The 17,866-nt window shown below is 35.9% G+C and overlaps 1 protein-coding gene across 1 annotated transcript in view; it reads right to left on the reverse strand.

Annotated features, from left to right (window-relative positions):
* Window positions 1–17,866, reverse strand: part of COG5 (component of oligomeric golgi complex 5) — a 135,033-nt gene that overhangs the window by 31,946 nt on the left and 85,221 nt on the right. Inside the window, exons 13-16 of the mRNA XM_036429725.2 lie at window positions 12,870–13,031; window positions 10,614–10,713; window positions 5,115–5,225; window positions 2,772–2,834 (exon numbers count right to left, since the gene is read on the reverse strand). Of these exons, the coding sequence (XP_036285618.1) occupies window positions 2,772–2,834; window positions 5,115–5,225; window positions 10,614–10,713; window positions 12,870–13,031 (436 nt within the window). The remainder of the gene's footprint in view (window positions 1–2,771; window positions 2,835–5,114; window positions 5,226–10,613; window positions 10,714–12,869; window positions 13,032–17,866) is intronic.

The raw sequence follows: 17,866 nt of genomic DNA on the forward strand, positions 1-17,866 counted from the left end.
AGATGATGATATACACAGAAAACTTAATAGCTGATGAAGTGGCCCACTTAGGGAAAATATAAAACAGGAAGAGAAGAGAGCATTTTGGGGAATGCCTTCAAGGATGGGTAGAGTATTAACAACTATCAGGGGAACTGAGAAAAGAGATTAAATTATATTTCATAAACTCTTTGCAAAAACAAACAAACAAAAAACAAAAAAAGCAGGGAATTCTGTCATACATTTTTTAAAGATTTACTTAAAATAACTAAGATTAAAAAAATATTGAAGCCTTAGTAATCAGGAATATTCATTCATATAAAACATCAAAACTTCATAATAAGAGGGAAATGAAAAATTGTCATATATAAACTTAGCAATACAATCACTATCTGTACCATTCAATCACAGTAATAAATAAAACAGAATTATTGGGCCAAGATGTTTAAATGGTATTTAGAGCTGAGGTGGTTACAATGAAATGACTTCAAATTAAGAGTAATTATGCCATTCATGACAAACTAAATAATGTTTATAACATGCGATTTTGAACTTCAAGCCTACATAACATTTAATTTTAGATAAAATTTCAAATAAAAGACTATTATGTGTCTTTACCTATATTTTCAGTAGATAAAAAAATTATGTTTAGTATCTTCTCTATCAACTATTAAAAACATAGATTTTTGGTCCTTGGGCTGCAGTCATATATGCATAATTAATATTCTTTATTAAGTTTCATATAATGTTATGAAATGCAATTTTATGAGTCTTCTTTAAGACTTCTTTAAGTCTTCGGAGGGTTTTATTAGTGTTTTCCTTAATGTGTCAAATTGATTTTGTTAAGATTGAACTAAAAAGCAAGGTCAAATTGTTATACTGAGTTCTGTTAACATAAGCAATTACGTTTCTAATTGGCATGACCACTACAAGATGCCCTTGAACTGATTGCTAATCTTCTCAAGGGTGAAGTTGGCAATGTTTCAGTAAAGTGCAGTGCCCAGCTACATGAAACACTGGTTCTGGTGGGCAAACCTCAGAGTGAGGGCCATAGCCTAAGATGAAGGCAATTTTCCCTGCACTGACCTCAACTCCCAGCCCAAAGGGACTGTTAGGAATAACCTTTGTTATATACAGATTCAGAGAATCCACCTTATATGAATTATAGTCTCCAAAGATTTCTATTTTTAACTTATCCAGAAGGTTTTCATTATCAGAAAAAGTATAGGCACTCTATCTTATAGAATTAACTTTCTTTTTTTTTTTTTTTAAACACATTTATTTATTTTTACATATTTTATTGATTTTCCCCCCTCCCTTCCTCCCACACATCCCCAGAATTAACTTTCTCAAACATCAATTAAGTGAATCATTATCAGGATGTTTTAAAAAATAATACATGGGTACAGAAAACAGAGTGCATCACAAAAATAAAGAAAAGTATTTTTTTGTGAAGCCTCTGTTAAAACAATTCTATGGAAATGAACACACACACACACACACATATATATATATATATATATATATATACACACGCATACACACATATACACACATATATGCATGCAATTGTATATGCGTACATATTTATAAGTGCTTATGTATTATGTATGGGGTGCGAAAGTAAAATGTATTTCTTATCTTGGGTAGTGATCAAAAAATGTTTGACAGTACTGCTAGAATATAAGAAAAAAATGTGAAACTACAGAAAAGAAAAGTACATCTATTTCCTGCTTAGGAGCAAGAACATTAAGACCATTTGATTTGTCATACTGACCTGATTTTATACTGTTTTCATGATCAGTAATAAATTGGGCAACTTTTACTAAAAACAATTATTTTATTATGACTGCTTTAATAATATTTCATGATAATGAGATGAGCACTCTGAATCTCACATCAACATTATTTTCCATTTAACTTCCTTAGTAGCTAGAAAGGGGGTATGTTTACTAGTACGTTTAAATATATTAAAAAGGTAATTTACTGTAGTTTCAAACCTTAGAGACACACTTTACAGTTTCTTAACCCTGGCATTATTAACATTTTGAGCTCTATAATTTTTTTTTTAAATCCTCACCTGAGGATATTTTCCCATTGATTTTTAGGGAGAGTGGAAAAGAGAGGGAAAGACAGAGAGAAACACTGATGTGAGAGACACATCGATTGGTTGCCTCATGTGCACTCCCCAACCAGGGCCCGGGCAGGGGAGGAAGCCTACAACCAAGGTACATGCACTGGACTGAAATAAAACCCAGGACTCTTTGATCCCCAGGCCTATGCTCGATCCACTGAGCCAAACCAGCTAGGGCTCTAGAATTCTTTTTGTGGAGAGCTGTCCTATGTATTGCAGATTTAACACCATTGCTGGCACTACATGCACCCCTTTCCCAGTTGTGACAATCAAAATGTCTTCAGATATTATTTAAATAATAGTAGGGAACAAAATTAACCTGGTGAAGAACCACTACTTTAACAGGGTAGTGCTTGCCTCTATTACCTTAAGACACAGTGAATACTTGTAAGGTTCTTGCTTCTCTTGCTTGTGATACAATTATCTTAAGGAGAACACAAATCTGTAGATACCAACAGAGTCTACATATTTTTAAATTCTAGAAAACAAAAACACACATGTATCCTCTATCTTTAGGATAACTATGAACACGCTACTTTTGGTATATGTAGAGAATTCAGAATTAATTTTAAAATGTGACATCGCCCACTCATTAAAACAAATTATTCTAAAACCCACTTTGATCTACAGAGTCAAAGATTCCAGTAAATTATTTTACCTTTAGGGCTGAAATTATAGTTTGCTCAGCTGCTGGTGGAAATGAGCTCTGACTGGAAACCACCTAAAACAAAGTTTTGATCCAGTTAAACTTTTGTTTAAGCCATTTTTAAAAGATATGCTTTTATTGATTTCAGAGAGAGGAAGGGAGAGCGAGAGAGAGAGAATCATCAATGAGAGAGAAACATAAATTGGCTGCTTCCTTCATGCCCCCGACCAGGCATCCAGTCCACAAGGTGGGCATGTGCTATGACTTGGAAATTGAACCAGCAACCTTTTGAGATAACGCCCAACAGAGCTACACCAACCAGCACAAAACAAGATCATTACTTTAGAGTAATGTCTCTCAAATGTTTTAAAAATTCATTAGCATTGTTCTGGCCAGGTGGCTCAGCTGGTTGGAGCTCAGTTAAACTACGATGAAAAATAATTTCCTGTATAAAGCAAATATATACTTAAAATAATCAAACCTTAAAAGGAGCTAGCTTTCTATTACTCACTCTACATAGATTTTAATGATAAAGTTATAACTTGAAAAGGTCAGTCTACTAAAGCCATATTTATGTATTTCTTTAAAAATTTTCACTTTTCTAGGTTGTCTGTAACTTTAAAACAGTCTTTAAAATACAAATGTCAGAGCAATTGAGATTTTGCTTCCTATCAATGCTGTCAGTTTGGCTCAAATAAACTCTTATAAAATTTTAAAAAATGAATAATGAAAATAAAATACAAACATCATACATTTTTCTTTTTACAAATCAATGCAAACATAAAAATTCTAAGTCTCAATAAAAGCATTTAAATAAGGCTAAATAAATACAATACTTCATTATTTGTAGTGCTTTAGAGTAATAAAGAAAATGGAAAATAAATCATTTATTCTTTTTTTTTTTTATTCTTTATTGTTGAAAATATTAGATGTTCCCCATTTTTCCCCTTTTGACCCCTCATAGCCCGCATCCTCCCTCTGCCCAGGCCTTCACCGCCCTGTTGTGGTGTCCATGGGTTATGTACACATGCATACAAGCCCTTTGGTTAATCTCCTCCAGTCCACTCTTGCCATGGATTCTTTTATTATTATTTTTTTTATTGTCTAAAGTTTAACATATGTCTTGCCATGCCATGTATTCTTTTTATTTATTTATTTTAAAATTTTATTGATTTCAGAGAGAAAGGCAAGGGTGTGGGGAGGGAGGGAGGGAAGGAGGGAGGGAGGGGGGAGGGGGGGGAGAGAGAGAGAGAGAGAGAGAGAGAGAGAGAGAGAGAGAGAGAGAGAGAGAGAGAGAGAAACATCAATGATGAGAGAGAATCATTGATCACCTGCTTCCTGCACGCCCCTTACAGGGGATCAAGCCTGAAACCTGGGCATGTGCCCTTGACCAGAATCGAACCTGGGACCTTTCAGTCTTCAGGCCGATGCTCTATCCACTGAGCCAAACCAGCTAGGACTATTCTTTTTATTGAGTTTTATTATTTATTTTTCTGAGATTCACCTGATAACCCTATCATAAAAAATATTTTGCTTAGTGTATGAAATATACATTTTTAGAAACCCCTACTTGATAAAAGGACTTGTTAAAAAGTTTAGGAAGAGAACAATAGTCACATAATTATTCTAAAATACAACCTAATATATGAAAGGTCAAGTTTTAAATAACATCACCTAATCTTTTGCATCCTTCAGACTTCTAAACACTTATCTCCCTATCTACTGAACACTTTGATGATGATTTGTATGGTGTAAACACAAGTGACTCAAAGTCAAAGATGGGATGAAAGTGCTTTCCTAAGTAATTATGAATATAATTCAGACATATCTGTGAAGGCACAAAAGTGGAAGTTCAGTCATTTTTTTAAAAAATAGCAAAAAAAGAATATATATAGGCACCAGGGATTATATCATAAAAATTCAGTTTCCATGCAGCTCCTTCACCCTTTTTGTGAAAAAATAGAAACTTTTGACAAGGAGGATGAAAGTTCTTACTCTGTCATTAGCTTTGCTGTAAGTTAACTACCACCCACAGGATATCATCTTATGCTTTTTAATAGGTATGGAACGGATAATTTATCCTTAAATTAATTGTGCAATAAACTGGATTATAGCAACCAAACTTGAGAATCTACAGTTCATGTGTTTTAAACTAAATGTATAGATAAAAATCACACAAATAAAGGCAAAGATAAAAGACTGTATAAAAAGAGTTAATCCCTCAGTTTATTTTACAATCATCATGTTTTCATTGTATTCTTTTGCAAAAGAAAAATAATTCATAAACTTTCTAGCTTGAAGGCAGAAAGAAAGAAGAACTTGAAATTAAGTCAAAAGCATAAAGATAAAGATTACCTTTGTTACTGATTGGTGCAATCTGAACAGTGAATTCACTACTGCCACATTTCTCCTCTGCCCTTCAGTAAGAGGCCCAATCACCTGACTTGCATCTCCTTGTGTGGAAAGCTGTAAGAATCAACACAAAAAGAAGTTACCATAATGGTGGAGGTGGGGATGGGGGTGGGATTAATGCCCCTCTGACAGAATGGTAACTGGAAATATTCAGGTCAAGCTTTGGACTTTCAGCACAGCAGGAGCCTTTGTATAGATAACACCATGGATATGGAGGTAACCTTGCACAAGAGAAACAGCCTACATCAATATATCACAGCTGATGGACTCCTGAGGGGGTGTGACCCAAAAGTCTAGTATGTGCTGTTATTTTGATACATCAGCATATACTCCTGGGAAATACATTCTGGTGACTGTCAAGGAAAGAAGGGAGGAAGAAATAGAGATGGAAGAATAAAAAATAAACCCATATTCTATGTACATGTGACAGTTGTCATAATATTCCAATGAAATGAGGGGTGGAAATAGGTCTTACTCTTATTTTTCATAGATTAAAAAATAATTTTAAAGGAAGCTGCCTAAGATTATAATGGTATGAAAGAAAGATCAGTAGAATTGGTATTAGAACTTTCTCCTCCTGACCTTTAACTTCTAAATGAATGAGTTTTAGGGAACAGAATATGGAATGCTTTATGGATCAATCTAAAACATAATTCAATTTAAGAAAAAATCCACATGTAAATCATTCTCATATTGATCATATTTAAATCCATTCCTCTATAACAATTATTATTTAAAGGTAAATTAAAACTGATCAGGACAAATAAAATACGGTGCAGTAGCTCTATGGATGCGGATGCAGAACTCAAACATGAAAAAGTGGCCTTTTAGGAGAGCTCCTGATAGTGAGCCAAATAAAATGTGAGAGAAATACGTTTTTTCCCTCTGTCTTTCCTTTTACATACACATACATTTCCAAAATGAAACTCAATTCTCAACTGATAAAATTTCTACTTGTGGTAATAAAATACAATTTTAAAAAACATTAAAAAATGCCTATTAAAATAAAGGGAATAATCCTTTGTTGAAGTTACCACCCATGATAATGGCTATTAAGTCAACATAAAGTTTTTTGACATCAGGTTAAATAACTCTTAATTTATTTTGCCTTTTCTTATGGACAATCACCAACTTGCAATCAGGTTGTGTTCTAAAACAACCGTTTGTAGTACGTGGGCCAAAATAAGCCATAGTTTTCTTACATTAATTATGTGAAAAAATTAATGGTTAGAATCTCAGAAGAGCCTACAAAATCCAGCTTCATCCATAAATGGTAAACTATTACTAATAAAAGCTCTGACCTCCCATGAAACAGCAGGTGCAGTGGGCTCTGTGCTATGATGAAGGTGGGGAAAGGCTCCGGAATAAGCCACTTGAGAAATTAAAGTGGCAATGGCTAGTGGTATCAGTGGTCACGGTGTATATTCACTAGTGTTACAATGACCAGTGCTTTTGGTGCTATTACCTATTTTGTTTTAAAAGTGACTCAGAGCTAAGATCCTTGAGGGGGGAATGTGATAGGCAGTTAGACAGACATGGATGGAACAAGGACCATGGGCAGGTACAGAAGGCCACCAGGGCAGAAAGCCCCGGGTGCTTATCAAAGGGTAAAACAGATGACAAGGACCTCACCCTCAGGTATCCTTTCGTCCTCTAGCATACGTTGGTCATGAGATTTGCCCCCTCCCCCTGCCTTCACTTTCCATGTAGCTGGTCATGTGGTTCTGACCCTCCCTGACCTTTCCTCGCCTGGCCTGTTGCTAGTCCTGTGGTACATACCTTTAGAGGAGGAACAAGGGGCAGAATAGGCTCATAAGACCCCATACAAAGCTCTGGCAGGACCACTTCCTTAAGCATTAATCCCAGAGATAACGTCCAGGCCTCAGTTATTTCAGCTCCAGGCCCAGAAAAGCAGCAAAACCAGAGGAGCGATGCCACGGCTGACCTCAGGACCAGTGATGCTATGCTCTGGCGCCAACCTATCAGTGGGGACCAGGACCCTGAAAGGACCCACTTGGAAAGCTGCTGAATATTCTAATGAGATCCTCCCTTGGGAATTCCCCTTAAAAGCCCTTAGGACTGAGGAGCCAGCAACTCTTCCCACACCTTTCCAGTCCCTCTCCCACCACCTCTCCCGCCTAAGCTCCAAGGGCCCCTTCTTTTGCCTCTGTAACTTGTTTCCTGAGCCCATTTCTTCTGCCACTCATTTCTTTTATCTCTGTGACTTTCTAAATAAACTTTCTCTTAATAACAAAAAAGTGACTTTATCAGAGCTCAATAGAGTATATATGGCTGCCTGCCCCCTCCCTCATTTCTTTGGAAACTCTGAGTTTCCTTTTTCTTCAAATTTTGGTGATGCTACAAGCCTTCTTACATCGCCAAGGTATCAGTCTTCTCTTTTTGATCTTCTCATCTCCCCTTATCTTGGCCTAATGTACTTTGAAGTAAGAACTAGAGAACTAATCACACAAAAGCTGGGAGACTTTCCTATGAAATAAGGGTATACTTTAGTGCATGGACATTGTGACATCAATTCTGACAGTTCCGAGGATGCTTTTTTTAAATTATATTCTTATTGATTCAGAGAGGAAGAGAGAGGGAGAGATACCAACATCAATGATGAAAGAGAATCATTGATTGGCTGCCTCCTGCACGCTCCTACTGGGGATGGAACCCACATGAGCTCTTGATCAGAATCGAACCCAGGATCCGTTAGTCCGCAGGCTGATGCTCTATCTACTGAGTCAAACCAGCTAGGGCCCCGAGGATGCTTTTATTCCCCTCTTGGTTTTTATTTATACTCTTGACTGTTGAATTTATCAAATATTTGATTACTGACTGGTTTGGCTCAGTGGATAGATCAGCCTGAGGACTGAAGGGTCCCAAGTTTGATTCTGGTCAAGGGCATGTACCTTGGTTGCAGGCACATCCCCAGTAGGAAGTGTGCAGGAGGTGGCTGATCGATATTTCTAACTCTCTATCCCTCTCCCTTCCTTTCTGTAAAAAAAAAAAAAAAAAAAAAAAAAAAAAAAAAAAAAAAAAAAAATCAATAAAATATATATTTTTTAAAGGAAAAGTTTCACTACATATCCAATCTAATAAAAGAGTAATATTAATAAAAGAGCAAATTGACCGTCACACCGAGACCCAAGATAGCTGCCCCCATATGGTCAAAGATGGCTGTGAACATGTGAACACAATATGGCCACTAAAAGATGGCCACCACAAGATGGCCTGTAGGGAAGGGCAGTGGTGGGAAGTTAGGGGTGACCAGGCCAGCAGAGGAGGGCAGTTGGGAGGGACCCAGGCCTGCAGGCGAGGGTAGTTGGGGGGAACCAGGCCAGCAGGGGAGGGCAGTTAGGAGCCAGCAGTCCTGGATTGTGAGAGGGATGTCTGACCGCCCGTTCAGGCCTGATTCCAGTGGGATCGGCTTTAAAGGGTCTCAGATTGGAGTGTATGCAGGCTGTGCTGAGGGAATTCCGCCCCTCCCCGCCCCCTGCACGAATTTCATGCACAGGGCCTCAAGTTTATGTATATAAAAACAAGAACGGGTTCATTCACTCACTAAGCACATTCAGTGGTGACATTACATCTTGATATCAGACTAAACCTTCACAATTTAAAATCTGTTATCAAAGGGAAGTCAATTTGAGATGGGTTCCCTTTTGAATAGTTAACATATTACCAAAAAGCTGGCAACAAAATCAAATCTTGTTTACACATGAGAGATGATCAAGACCAGCACTCAGGAATAAAATATAGCTTGGTAATTCAACTCTGTATTGCTCAGTACCTTGTATTTCTGCTACAAGGACCTTTTATCAACCTACCTTCCTCATTAATCTCCTTACATCTCTATGCTTTAAGTCAAAATCTCCACCTGGCTCATGGGGTTTGGTAACCACAAGGGGTGGGGAAGGCAAACACAATTTGCCAAGAAGGAATCACAGAGCTTTTACTTTATTTTTCTTCAAGGGCCTTATGCTTTTGAACAGATGGAATGGCCACCTACCCACAACCAATCACCAGCTCCTAAACACTGGCCTGTTAATTAAATTTAGAGCACAAGTCTGCATATTTTTAATTCTTTGATGAAGGAAAAACTATTATTCACTGTCAGGTAAAATGAGCTTTCCCATTTTTCAATAATGAATGCTATAATTTATTAATCAAAGAAAAACACTTCACATATAAGCATTTTAGAATGCTTCAAAATTCATTATCTGTTCTCTACTCTAAACTTTAATATGGACTTATATTTTAGTTCTATCTTGTTTATAGGTCCCAAATGAGTCACTATTACTTATTTTTTGCAATTAAGGCTTAGGTTTATGTCTACCAATTATTTGTGTTTACTACTATTATACTTCTGTTATTCAATCCTTCCTCTGAAGTTAGATTTCCTTCTTTGTTACACCCACCCATAAATGGCTTCCCTCCAACCAGAGTGAAGGCCTAAGCCCTTTCTATATCTTGCAATGGCTGGAATGATGTACTTATGGTCACAAGCTCAAGAATATTAGATTGGATCACAGGAATTCTAGGAAAGAAAAAACAATGTTTATGAATCCGGCATGCTAGTATAAGCAAAGTTGCAGAAACAGTCCTGAGAACGAGAGGCTTTGGGCTGAAGGTACTACTTTATGATGGTGTAAGTCAAAGTCCAGAACACAGATTACTTCAACAGCTACCAGAATTCTGCTGAAAGCCACCTACACCTGCCTCCTCCTTAAAAGCCACTTGTACTTGCCTCCTCAGCCCTATTCAGTGTGATCAGTCTCTTTGAATGCTATTTATTCTGTTAAAAACTTGCATATGGTAAAAACTGAAATATAACTAACTGAATTCAAGGAATAAAATAAAAAACAAAAGTTTTCTCTCCCCATCCTTAGACCTAACTTCCACATTTATACACTAACAGTGTCTTGTGACCTTCCAGAAAAAAGAAAAAAAAAGGAAAAGCATGAAATCTTTATTTACATATCTATTTTTTACTTACAGGTAGGACAATGACATGCACTCTTTTACCTTTTTTAAACCTGATAGTATATCTTAGAGAAATTTCCAAATGAGCACAAAGAAATGTTGACAAGACTATAAAGTATTTGCCTCACTAATTTGTAACCAAGATTCCAAATTATCATTATTTCTTGAAGCATTTGCGTGACTAACTTTAAAAGATTAGTGTACAGAATTAAAATTATGATTCCATTACATAACTATTGTTTTAAATACATTAAACAGCTGAAAGGCTAACAATGGTGAAAGAACCATTTTTTAATAAATGCAACCTTTTTTCTGGTTTAAATTCATCAGAAAGTTTCAAAAGTCCACTAAAGTAAATAAATCTTCAGTCAATTCAATATTTATCATTAGTCCAATATTGTATAATTAGCAATTTTAAACAAAATCATAAAAGTTTATAGAAGAAATATCACTTACTAGCTGTTCTGATTTTACACCATATAACTGGATGGTCTTGGCCACGTTTTTTGACACAGCTAATGTGAGGTTTGCATCAACAGCAGCTACATTTAGTTCACTGGAGAAAACGAGAGCAGACTTTATTAGCAGCACTGTTCATGAGCAAAGTAAAGAACAACATATAAACCTAAAACAAACAAGTGATATGGTAATTTTTTTTATAGATTTCACTGATTGCAAATATTAAATGCATTGTTTTATTTTTCCCTCCTAAATTCAGCATTAGAAAAAAAATGCTTTGAGATGGCTTGGTTAATGACCAGTTTCTCATTAATGACAGCATACCACTGTGGGGTTAGGCTGTGATTATGAGAATAAATTGTGTACAGATTTTAAAAGTAGCACTCTTGTGAATACTGATCAGTGCAATTAGAGACACTGCGTATCACAGACATCTGCAAGGAAAGGACAGCTCTTGAATGGAAATGATGACCTTGGAAGGACATGGACTAAAAGTATATATTACAGGAGATACATTAAGATACTCGGTTTCTAGAAATTTTGCCAATTCGTGCTATTTTGTGTAGCTTTGTAATTATATCAAAAGCATAGGAAGAATTTAATTTTGAAATCTGAATTATTAAATTATGTTTATTTTCAACTTTAACATTGAATTAATTGGGACATTTGAGCTATCAACCAAAAAAAAAAAAAAAAGAAAAAGAAAGTGAAATAATACCAGGAGCTAAAAATTGTATGAAAACCCATATAGAGGTAGAAACTAGGAGAAGTAATTATTGTCTCTGAAATAGCAGAACAAATTTAGAAAATTAGAAATTTAGAAAAATAGCACTTACTAGATTCTCTATATGAAGAAAACTACACTAGTACATACTATGTTGATAAAAATGTCTTTTCATCAGACAGTGAGACATAATTTCCTTAATGTTCTCTTTTAAACAATGGCATACGTAAGTACGCTGTAAGCTCCACGTTATATTTGGTTACAGCATTCTCAAATTGCTTAGAGGAAAAGGAGAGGTGCTCCTTTAATATGTCAGGTCTGTTTTTATCACTATAATGTTACTACACAGATAACAAATACAAGTACATTACGGTATAAAAAAAAAAATCCTAGAGACAGGACTTTGAAAAGTCATGGTAATTACGGAGAGATTTGGGATAAAAATGCTAGGCAATTTAGATACTTTATAGGTATATTTGTACCTGAAGAGACACTTATGTAAATTATACCTGTGGCTTTTTAGTCTTATTCTCACATGCCTCAGAATCACCATCATCAAATCTGTAGTGTAAAAGTCTAGACACTTCTATACTGTCATCCTATATTGGCTAACTACTATTTTTTACTCCTCCAAGTGTTCATCTACAAAATATAAAAACCTACTGTTATGTCAATTTGTCAGCTATGATGGGAACTGAGATAGTTGCAGTTGCAAATTAATCTGGGTCAATTGTAAATTTCTGAAGGCAACATTATAATTACATTGTCTGTTAGCATTCAGGTGGCACCTCTACTAGGCTATCTTCCCTTTTAGGAATTTTAAAAGCTGCCACATTCATTCAGAAAGCTTAAAATAGCAAACACAAGCAGGCTAGTAAGGATTATAATCCTGTGTATGCCATGAAGTACTTTGTGAATTTAAGAAAAGAAATATTAATCTCTATGGTTTAGTTTCTCGATTTATAAAATTATTCCTATACTTTCCTGTGTAATAGTAGAAATGTACTATAGCAAAAAGAATTTGTAAGATACAGAATAATTAGAATAGACTATTTTTAGACTGTATTTAAAAAACGGTTTCATTAATTGGAATCTTAAGTACTTTATGTGTACTCATTCACTACAAAACTATTAATATAACTGCAGGACTAATCTATGTATATAAAAGGCTAAGTGACTGTCTGTCTGTCCATCTCTCCAACTGGCTGGTACATATGGCGCACACTGGCAATTTGAAAATAAACACTGCCTTGAGATATATAGAAAGCTCTTGCTAGTGCCAATCGAATTCATGAGTTTCGATCTGTCATCGTCGATCTTGAATTTAGTTGACACTTCTATTATAGAGAAAGGGTGAATAGCAATATTAAAATATTTCTTCTACTTAATTTCCTTTCAATGTGCACAAATCTGTGCACGGGGACACTAGTTACTTAAATAAATTAAGATAAATTAAAATATACTACTTTCATACATGACTAACAACCATGGCATTTTTAATAACATGCCATTATATTAAAAATACATACCTTGCTATAGTTTTAATAATACCTTCCAGTTCATCTGAAGAAGGAGGATTACGACCACCAGGGGGGAAAACCAAGTTGATAGGATCAAAGAGTCGAGATAAGGACTTGGATAGATAAGCAGCCTCATAGGGCTGTATTGAGTCTTTTAAAGCCTTTTCTGGGCTGTGGAAACAAAATGTATTAAAAATGAACTTAGGCTGCAAGTGCCTTACTTAAAAAACAAATCTAAATAAAATGTAACTCTACATGCAGAAAAAGAAAATTTTGTTTTAAATAGAAATACATCTAATAATTAAACAATTATTAAGGACTAAGTATTTTAATTTATATATAAACCCTAGGTATAAATGTAATAGAACACACCAATACCTACTGAAGTAAGTTTGTCACTTGAAACTCAAAGACTAGCACTGTAAAATCTTGATTTCTAATGGGGCTATGCCTTTACTTAGAAAACCCTATCTTTATACAGTATCAAATCTGCAGAGACCTGTTCCACTAGCTATGATTTTCAACCTTTTTCTTCTCATGGCACACATGAACTAATTACTAAAATTCTGCACCACACCAAAATATATATTTTTTGCTAATCTAACAAAAATAATAGGTATAACTATTATTGATTCAAAAAAAAAAGTATCACCTGCACTTTTTGTTCCAGCATGACTTTAAAAAAAAAAAAATCAGATGCCTATACTTATATAAGGGTTTCTGGTATTGAAAACTAAGCAATAAGATGAAACCTTATTATGCTACATGACCAATAAGATGCAACTCTATTATATGACCTATTATTTATAGTTCAAGACAGGGCATTCACACTGGACAGTATTTTGTGTGAGCTGTTATCACTTTTTTTATTTGACAATCTAAGGGAAATAGTCTTAATAAATAGTCAGGAATTGTATGTTTTAAAAATTCTTGCAGTTGCCCTGGTTGGGTACTCAGTGGCTAATGTGATTTGATACATCAAAGTTGCAGGTTTGATCTCAGGTCAGGGAACATACAGGAATCAACCAATGAATGCATAAATAAGTGGAACAACAAGTCAATCTCAATCTCTCTCTCTCTCCCTTCCTCTATCTCTAAAATCAAACAGTAAGTAAAATTAAAAAAAAGAAAGAAAAAGAAAAATACTATAAAGGTTTCCTTCAAAAAATTAAAAAAGCTTGCGGTACACTAATTGAAAATTGCTGCACTTCCACCCATAGCTGGCACCTCTCATAAAGCTCACTGACTGGCAGAGAAGTATACATACAGGTCTAGGTTTTTCTCTGCTTTCTCATGCCCCAACTGTTACTAATAAGAATGAGGAGAAAATAAAAAGTACTTGTTAATGTCCTGCAATCACATAAATACTTCCCACTGGAGTTCTAAGCTAACTTGTTTTACAATATTCTTCACAGATGAAAATGTAACCTACTGAACACTTCTTTTCCTCTGCATTCTTCATATGACTTTAATTATTTGTGTTGATTTTCATGTAGCAGTCCAGTTATTGGGTCTTATAATTTTCCTGTTAAAATTACTATCAAATTCTTATTATAACCATTATTTCCATCTGTTTTCTTAGTCCTCTATAATTAATTCCTTAAGTTCTCATATCATCCCTGTTTATGATCCTTTTACCAGCCCTACTATTCTCTTTTGCCATGACACTATTTTTTTTTAATTAATCCTCCTTTATCCTAACTATTAACCTTGAAAACATATGATCTGCTACTTCATGTATACAAAACCTGGCTTTCTCCTTTCCCACCCTTCCGATCAACTGATAAGATCTAGGTGTCAGAATGCTCTTGGCTCTGTGTCATAATTCGATGGTTATCACTTGATACTTTCTCATTCAGTAAGTATTTCACTCGACACATATTTACTGGGAATACCGTGTATCAGGCCCTGTTTAAGTGCTAGGAAGATACAGATTTAAAATACTTAACACTCTAGTAAAAATATATGCAGGCTGCCCTGACAAGTGTTGATTACTGGTTGGAGTTGCCCCCACACTAAAGGGTCTCAGGTTCGATTCCTGGTCAAGGGCACATTCTGGTTGCAGTTCGCTCCCCAACACCTGGTCAGGGTATGTCCAAGAGGCAACCAGTTGATTTGTCTCTTCCACAGTGATGTTTCTCTCTCTTTCCCTAACTCTCTTCAACTCTTTTTGAAAAACAATGAAAAAAAAAAAATATCCTCAGGTAAGGATTAAAAAAAAAAAAAAAAAAGGAAAGGAAATATGCAGGTAAAGTATAACACATGAAGACAGAAAGACCCCAATGGGAAAAGTGAAGAACTAGTGCCTGTATCTGTTAGAAGTAATCCTCTATTGAAGTCTATGACATCTCTTTAAATGTCTCCTCTATTTTTCCTCCTGACATTTAGTAACCTTAAGAAATTTCTTCCCCAACACAATACAATATACAACATACAAGATGAAATGTTGTATTGTAGAATTGTACACCTAAAGCCTATAATTCTATTAACTAAAATCAACCCAATAAAAGAAGAGAAAAAAAAGCATCTTCCTTCTTCCACAGAAATGTTAGTACTAACTTCTTCCTGTTCTCCAGTGCTGTTAAGGATCCTTGGTGGCTACAATGCCAAAACAGGTAACTTTTCCCACTTATTTCTGTCCCATGCCAGGAATCCATCCACCTTTATTTTATCTCTACTATGGAGTTTCCATATATCTGAGCCAACATTTTGAACTGCTCCAACTCTTAAGATCTCTAAGCTTGAGAACTTTTCCACACTCCTACTCTCTTCTATTTCCCTCCCTCCTACAACTACTACTAAGTCTTCACAATTTGTCAGGCACTTCCTAAAACACAGAAAATGTAGCTGTGAAGTCAGTTACAAAAATTCTCTGTCCTCAAAGTTTAGATGCTAATGAAACCAGATAAATAAATAAAATTTAAATGGGTTAAGTATGGAATAAACCTGTCTGTCTGTGGTCTTTCTGAGTTAATCCTACTTGGAGTTTATAGAACTTCCTAGATGTGTACTGTAGATTGTTGTTTTCCAATAAAACCTCTAACTGCGCAGAAACTCCATTTCCTTAACATAATACTTTCTCCTTTCTATCCATCTACTCCCTTAATCATTAAGCCCTTAAGACATCAGATTCTGGACAGCATTAAACTGTCTTAAGAAAAAGCCTCAGGTAACACCTTACTCTAGGAACTTAGTGAAGCAGGGAGGCAGCCTGAGGTCCTCTTAGCCTACATTTCCTGGCACGAACCACTATTTCAAAAGCCAGGGGAAGGTTTATTACGACTCCAGTATTTTCAGGGAACCACAAAAAGGTAGAGGTGCCACTCCTGAGTGGTGCTTGGGTATACTATGGAATACCCACACCTTGATCTCATTTGCCTGAACCTGGCCTAAGCTGTAGGAAGCTGTGGGCAGGATGAGCCCTCCAATTGGGAGGTGGGGTATGTAGATAAAAAAAGAAGAAAAGAAAAGAAAAAAAACTTCTATGGAAAGTAACCTCACAGAGTACTCTGATCATAAATTCCTAATTGGGCTGGTCATGGTGAGTAGTCATTCCTTAGGCCTATAACTTCTTTGGGGAAACATTTTAAACCAGCCCTGTCCATTTTTCTAGGTTAACACATTTCTGAAATACCAGAAGTAGTATCCCTCAAGAGGAGGTATCAACCCTCAAGATAGCACATGATCTCATTAACTATGCTGTAATCTAATGCCCACCCTACTTTTTCCAGTCTTCCTTACATCCCCTCCTTAATTTCAAATGCATATAAGAAACTGCCAATCTGTTATTCTCTAGAGCATTTGAGATCTTGTTTCCTGGCATATATTATCAATTTAGCTCAAATAAACTCTTATAAAAATTATCTAAAGATCTGGAAGTTTATCAACTTGACAGGGCAAAGGGAGCCTTTTGTTCTTTGTTGAAGTCTGAAGTACAGTGTATGCCTTGCTGAGATGGGAGAATGGATAGAAGAAACAGTCATAGCTCAAATATCACAGGCTCTGAAAGAAATTCTTTCTTACTGAATTTTCTTAGATTTCAAGTAAATGATTTGTCACTTGCTGTTTGCTTTTAGGACCATTTCCAGAGGCTTTAAATTGTTATTTTTAGTCCTAACCAGTTTCACTATAGAGTGGGTCAGTGGAGTGCTAACCACCCAGAAGTCAGTATTTTTCTTATTGTTCAAGCATATATCTGATTCTTTTCCTCTCACATCTAATCTACTACTGGCTTGCCCTCTAAATTGTCCCAGAGGCTCCTTACACTGTCTTCATATTTTTGGATTCTTTCTTATTTCTTTTCTGGTTGGGTGTTTTTTGCTTCTTTGTATTTCAAATCTTTGACTTGATTCTTGTGATCCTCTAGTCTGCTGTTGGATCTCTGTTTATTATTCTTTATTTCAGTCAGTGTATGCTTAATTTCTGATTGGTCCTTTTTCATATCTTTGAGGGTCTCACTAAAATTATCAAAGGTTTCTAGAAGATTCTTGAAAAACCTTATAACTGTGGTTTTGAACTCTATATCCAGTAGTTTGCTTTCCTCCATTTCTTTCATTTGTGATGTTTCCTTGTCTCCGAATTTTGGCTGCTTCCCTAAGTTGTTAGAGTAACTTTGTGTACTACAATAGGTGTCCTATAGGGCCCAGTGGCTTGGCCTCCTTAGTTACCTGAGGTGGACACTCTTGATGCACCCCTATGTGGGTTGTGTGCACAGTCTTGTAGTTAAGGCTTGATTGTTGTATCACTGGGAGGAATTGACCTCCAGGCCAATTGGCTGTGAGCATCAGCTGTGTCTATGATAGGAGAGCTTCTGTGCTGGAGATACCCTTATGAGGCAAAACTTGCTTCAGTTGGGCTTTGGAGCTCCCTGAGTCTGCCCGAGTGAATCCCTTATGGATCTGAGTTGTTGTAATCTGGATGGTCCTACTCTGACTCCTGGGTACACTGGCTCTTGGATCTCTATGGAGGTGCTAATTTAGCCTCTGCCTGAGGCCACCCAGCAGGGG

Source organism: Pipistrellus kuhlii, unplaced genomic scaffold, assembly GCF_014108245.1.
Source record: "Pipistrellus kuhlii isolate mPipKuh1 unplaced genomic scaffold, mPipKuh1.p scaffold_m20_p_10, whole genome shotgun sequence".
In the NCBI taxonomy this organism is placed as follows: Eukaryota; Metazoa; Chordata; class Mammalia; order Chiroptera; family Vespertilionidae; genus Pipistrellus; species Pipistrellus kuhlii.